The sequence below is a fragment of the Limulus polyphemus genome, unplaced genomic scaffold (genome assembly GCF_000517525.1).
Source record: "Limulus polyphemus unplaced genomic scaffold, Limulus_polyphemus-2.1.2 Scaffold240, whole genome shotgun sequence".
Taxonomy (NCBI): Eukaryota; Metazoa; Arthropoda; class Merostomata; order Xiphosura; family Limulidae; genus Limulus; species Limulus polyphemus.
The window spans coordinates 127,385-132,498 of NW_013665850.1; the positions used below are offsets into that span (position 1 = coordinate 127,385).

Sequence of the window (5,114 nt, forward strand, 5' to 3'; positions counted from 1 at the left end):
TATTTTACAAAACACTGGTCTACTAAAACACAGCCAAGATAAGTTACTTTGTACATACCAAAGGTCAGTTTTATGTTATTTGATACGGTAACATGAGTGTACATGTGCCGTGTCATTGTAACTTCTGTATCGTTAGCCAGGCATGGCTGAAAGGTCAATATAATAAAAATAAATATAAATAAATGTATAGCATTATGAGATTTAAGCTATTTAGTCTAAACATTTATGTTTTTGTGTTATAATTTGTTGTCATTCTAGAATGAAAGAGGCATTTATATTTATTTCCTAATTTTTATGGCAGATTGGTCAAATCTACAAAACCCATAGATTCATTAGTGAAAATAACAGATAAAATATAGTTTTTTCTAAAGAAACATTTGATAATTATGTTGACATTATAAAGATTTCAGACGTGAAATTTGAAAATTTTCTAATGCATAAAAGTATTTTTAATCCTAAAATGAAAATTACTTTGCATGTTGGATAGGCAACATGTGAAAGGAAACAAAGGCATGACAAAAACATTGCATATGAAAGCATTGTAATGTTTGCTAAATTAAAAGTTATGGAATGAAAACTATAACAAACACAAAGTGGTTACAAGGTTGGTCTCGGGGACCGAGCCTGTGCTGAAAGAGTTAAAGACCATGCAGGTGTACTACTTTCAACATCTTAGTGCCTTCGTTTACAGAAATACACTTGTTTTCAAATAAACTTGGAGCTGTACCACTAACGTTTTATTATTACTAGTAAAACGTATTATTAGTATCAAAACTAGATGGTTTATATCTGACAAAAATGTTTTAATCTCTAATGTAAAGTTTGGCTGAAAGAAAGCAAATATAATTTTTTTTGTTATTAATTTGATGACAGTACAGCATTTTGTTTTTCTTATTATTAAGGTCTGCAAGGCTTGGGCAAATGAACTTTAGTTATTTCATGGGAAACCCATTATCTAAAGTAGTAATTTTGGCAAAAAATATAATTACTAAGACCAGGAAAATCAAAGCATGGATTTTAATGCAAAGCTTAATCAAAACAAAACTTGGTCTTTATGAAAGCACTAAAATGGAAGTTTTACTGTAATTACCTTTATATGTACATAAATACCTTAAATCTTGGAATTGTTTATAAAACTGTCTTAAACTCAATGTGTTACAGAAATAAAGTTCTGCTATATGTAAAAAAAATTACTAGATGGCTTTCTTTGGATTTTAAAGTTTTCTATTGGAAGGTTTAATATTTTTCTACATTTATTTTAGCTTGAAGCTGTAATTTAGAACTGAGTGTCTTTGACATGCGAAATGTTTCAGAAAGTAATATCTGAGTTTTTGAATTGTGAGAGCTTTCAGTGTATCTGGCAGTCATCTATTATGTCATACTCTGTCTACAGTGTAAAAAATAAGGTAAAACTTGCTGTATTCAAGTTACAGAACAAAATGTGTAAAATTAGTAGTTGTTACTTGTAAGTTTATAATTTTTTTTTTCTTGTTAAGCATTAATTTTTTTTGTTTATTGTAATTCATTTTGATAATACAGTGTATATCCAAGAATGTTACTTTAAGTTTGGATGACTTTTTCAGGCACACATACACCCACTTCCAGTTTAAAGGATCAGCCAACCTGTCAAGATGCCAAAGGCAGTGAGTATAGATATGCAGAAACTCCTTGCACGTGTATTATTAGTTTTGTAATAAGCTTACTTGTCTAACATAGTATTTTAGGTCCATTATGTACATTATTATGTACATATTAAACAACTTTTAGTTTTGTTTGTTTGTAATGGATTTTGAATGTGCTTCTATATTTTTCTGATAATTAAAGGCACCTTACTTAGATTTAATATGGCTGCTGTAGAAAGTTTTGTTTAGGCCACAAGAATACATGTTATGTATACATTACACATTTTAATTATTAATAGGATATATTGTTTTCTAACTGATTTGTTTTCAGAATGATTTTTGTAAGTTTATCTGTAAATTACAACTATTTATTATTCTTTATTGTTAATTTCATTACATTTTATTGATTCTAATTTTTTAAAATTTCTTCAGTCAGTGAACATTTGTGAAGATTTTTTACATTGTTGGCTAAGCATAGATTTATGACTAACCTATCTCTATAAGCTGTCTGAACCTTGTAAGATATTACTTAAAGCTTAAACAATAAAAGTATCTAACTAATCATTCAGTATACTCTAATTATTATAGATTTAAGTCTTTTGGTGGAACCAAAGCAAACTACCTAAACTGTACATTGATAAGAACTAAAAATTAACTCAATAATTTTGTAGATAGCTAAAAAAAACTGGTATAGAAAAAATACTTTTAAGTACTTTTTAAATTTAATGCTAATTTATATTGTTAATATTTAAAGTTCCAAACAAGCTGCTTAATAAAAGTTGTGGAGAAACTTTGTCAAATTTTATATCTTATGAAAAAGTGACTTTTGCACTTTGTTTCATCTCTTGGTAAAACATTAGTGGAGTGTTTAATCTTGTATGTAATTTTTATAAAATCAAAAGATATCCCATGTACTTCTTCATTAGGTTTATTTGTTCATACAGTTCTTGCATTAATTAAAAGAAAAAAAGAAACAACCTACTTTGGGTTGAATTTTAGTTTTGCTCTTGGTACCTTGTTCTGATTGGAGGTTAATTGTATGAATATAGTGATATAGTCAACTTCTTAAATTAAAACCCTTACATGCATAAAAAGGTGTAAAATATGTATGATCCAGGGGTAAAACAAGTTACACTAAAATGATTGTGTTAATGATAGCAAATAAATATAACCACTTTTATTCAAACAATATTCTTTCAAAATTGTATAGAAATATGGAACAAGTTTGATACCTCTATAGAATATTTCTGGATGATGCTTATTTGAAACTTGTCATGATTAAAAAAAAATAATAAAAAAAATTGTGCAACAAAGGACATTTTGATAATAATGTGTATTTTTTCATGTGTTGCAAGTCTTACCACTATTAAGATTAACATTAAGATTAAAATGTACAATTTGCTCAAGATTTCAACAATGGTGGGCTATTAATGCAGAGCAGAATGAGGCAAAATATTTTTAGATTAGGTGTTTGTATGACCCAAGAAGCAAAAGATTAAGTTCTCAGGCAACCTCTGAAATTTTGTGCACTTTCCACTGCTGCCCCTATGCGAGACTAAAAAACTTAAATTTTGTTTATTTGATGAACAACCCAATGTATTTAATATTTTCTCTTAACTAGGTAAATGTTCGAGTCACCACTATGGATGCCGAGCTGGAATTTGCTGTCCAGCCAAATACGACAGGCAAGCAGCTGTTTGACCAGGTGACAAAACCATTTGAGATAAATCTTATTGCTGATATTTTAAGATTTATGTAGAAGTACTTGTATCAGCTAAAGATGTGTTTCTGATACTCGTGAGTCGTAGACTAATCCATGTTAGTTGCTTTACATTTTCACAATTTAGATGTAGAGGTAGTGCACTGATCATCTGGTAAAGATTTGGTTTTCTCAGCTTAATGGCAAAATGTTCTAATATTCTAAGTGAATATTCTGTTAAGGATATGATTGAATTTGTTAATAGCTTAAAGCAGATGGAGTTTAATGATGATATTCATTGTGCTAGATGCAGTAAAAGTTACTGTTTACAAAAATACCTTTAGACAAAACCATTAATACTTGTTCTAAGTTTTAACCTATTAGATGTTCCAATAAAAACTTACTTTAGTCATGCATTACTTAGACACTATTTCATATGTGGTTAAGAATAAAGTTAACAAATTTATCAAATGGATATATCCAGAAGTTCTACTAAAATGTGTTTAAAACAGTGGCTAGGTTTAACTTTTCCAACACAGGGTCGGTCAATTTGACAGAGTCACGTGACCTTCTGTACTCATTTAAATTTTGCATAAATTTAATACTTATAACTCTATATATTGGGTATATCTTCACAAAATTTGGCATTCTTTCAGTTAACATTACAAGTCTTTCACATACAAACTGTGATATTTCTTAAAGTACTTTTAATAAATTAAAGTTTTGTCCATGAATATATATTGAGTATTTGTTTTGAATGGTCCATGTGCAAAGTAAGTTTCATTTTTAAAATCAAAAATACTTTTCATCATCTCAAAAATCTCAAATTTTCTTTGGGTAATCCCTAAAACATCCTAAATGCATTTCAAACGTTTTTTTTTCACTAAATCTTTATAGTTTGTTATTTTCTGTAACCTCATCTCAAAACGGGATTGGTCAATTCGACCAACCTCATAACCACCAAAAGAAAAAATTGAAATAAACCTAAATTAACCTTCATTACATTCTAATATGACTTCAAATTGTAAAATGAAACTTCGTTTATCTTAAGTAGCTCTAAGTTCGTAATATTATATATCTATTTATAATCAAATTTTATTGTTTTATTGCCCTTTTTATTGTTCTTTGAACCGTGTCTAACTGGTATTCGTGCCATTATAATTTGTAAATCACTTGGTGAATGTGCAGGTCACGTTACGCTATTGAATTACATTACCCACGAGCTGCTACGGGAACGATGTTGCTACTCAGAGTGACATTGACGGTTATCTGTTCAGAACACAGTGTTATACAATATGCCATTTGATAGATGAAAAACCTTGACTTTCTATTGGTTATAGGTAATATATAATGAAACATAAGAGAGAACTATCAACCAATTATGAAAGAGAGGATGTAACAGGTGGGTGTGGCAGGAGGGATCTGATTTTCTCTTTGATAGCTCTGTAACCAAACAAAATTGAAGGCTATAAAAATTATAAAAACACTTGTATACCATTAAAATATGGATTATTAGCTAAGATTTTATGCAATTCTAATTGGTATAACATAAACAAAAAGTAGTTTAATAAACCTGATGATGACAAAACCTTGTCGAAACGTTGTACATTTGCTGTTATATTAAAGTTTTTCTTCATTACCCATTCAAGCCGTCTCCAGCCATTATTAGTCTCAGAGTGGGTTCCTTGTCGAAACGTTGTACATTTGCTGTTATATTAAAGTTTTTCTTCATTACCCATTCAAGCCGTCTCCAGCCATTATTAGTCTCAGAGTGGGTTCCTTGTCGAAACGTT

At 29.3% G+C, this 5,114-nt stretch overlaps 1 protein-coding gene across 3 annotated transcripts in view; it reads left to right on the forward strand.

Annotated features, from left to right (window-relative positions):
• The window catches only part of LOC106478681 (moesin/ezrin/radixin homolog 1-like), a 51,925-nt gene that overhangs the window by 20,860 nt on the left and 25,951 nt on the right, over nt 1–5,114 (forward strand). For all 3 annotated transcript variants that reach the window (XM_013939239.2, XM_022382310.1, XM_022382311.1), the window contains 2 exons: nt 1,584–1,643; nt 3,244–3,327. In XM_013939239.2, the coding sequence (XP_013794693.1) occupies nt 1,632–1,643; nt 3,244–3,327 (96 nt within the window). In that variant the 5' untranslated portion in view covers nt 1,584–1,631. The remainder of the gene's footprint in view (nt 1–1,583; nt 1,644–3,243; nt 3,328–5,114) is intronic.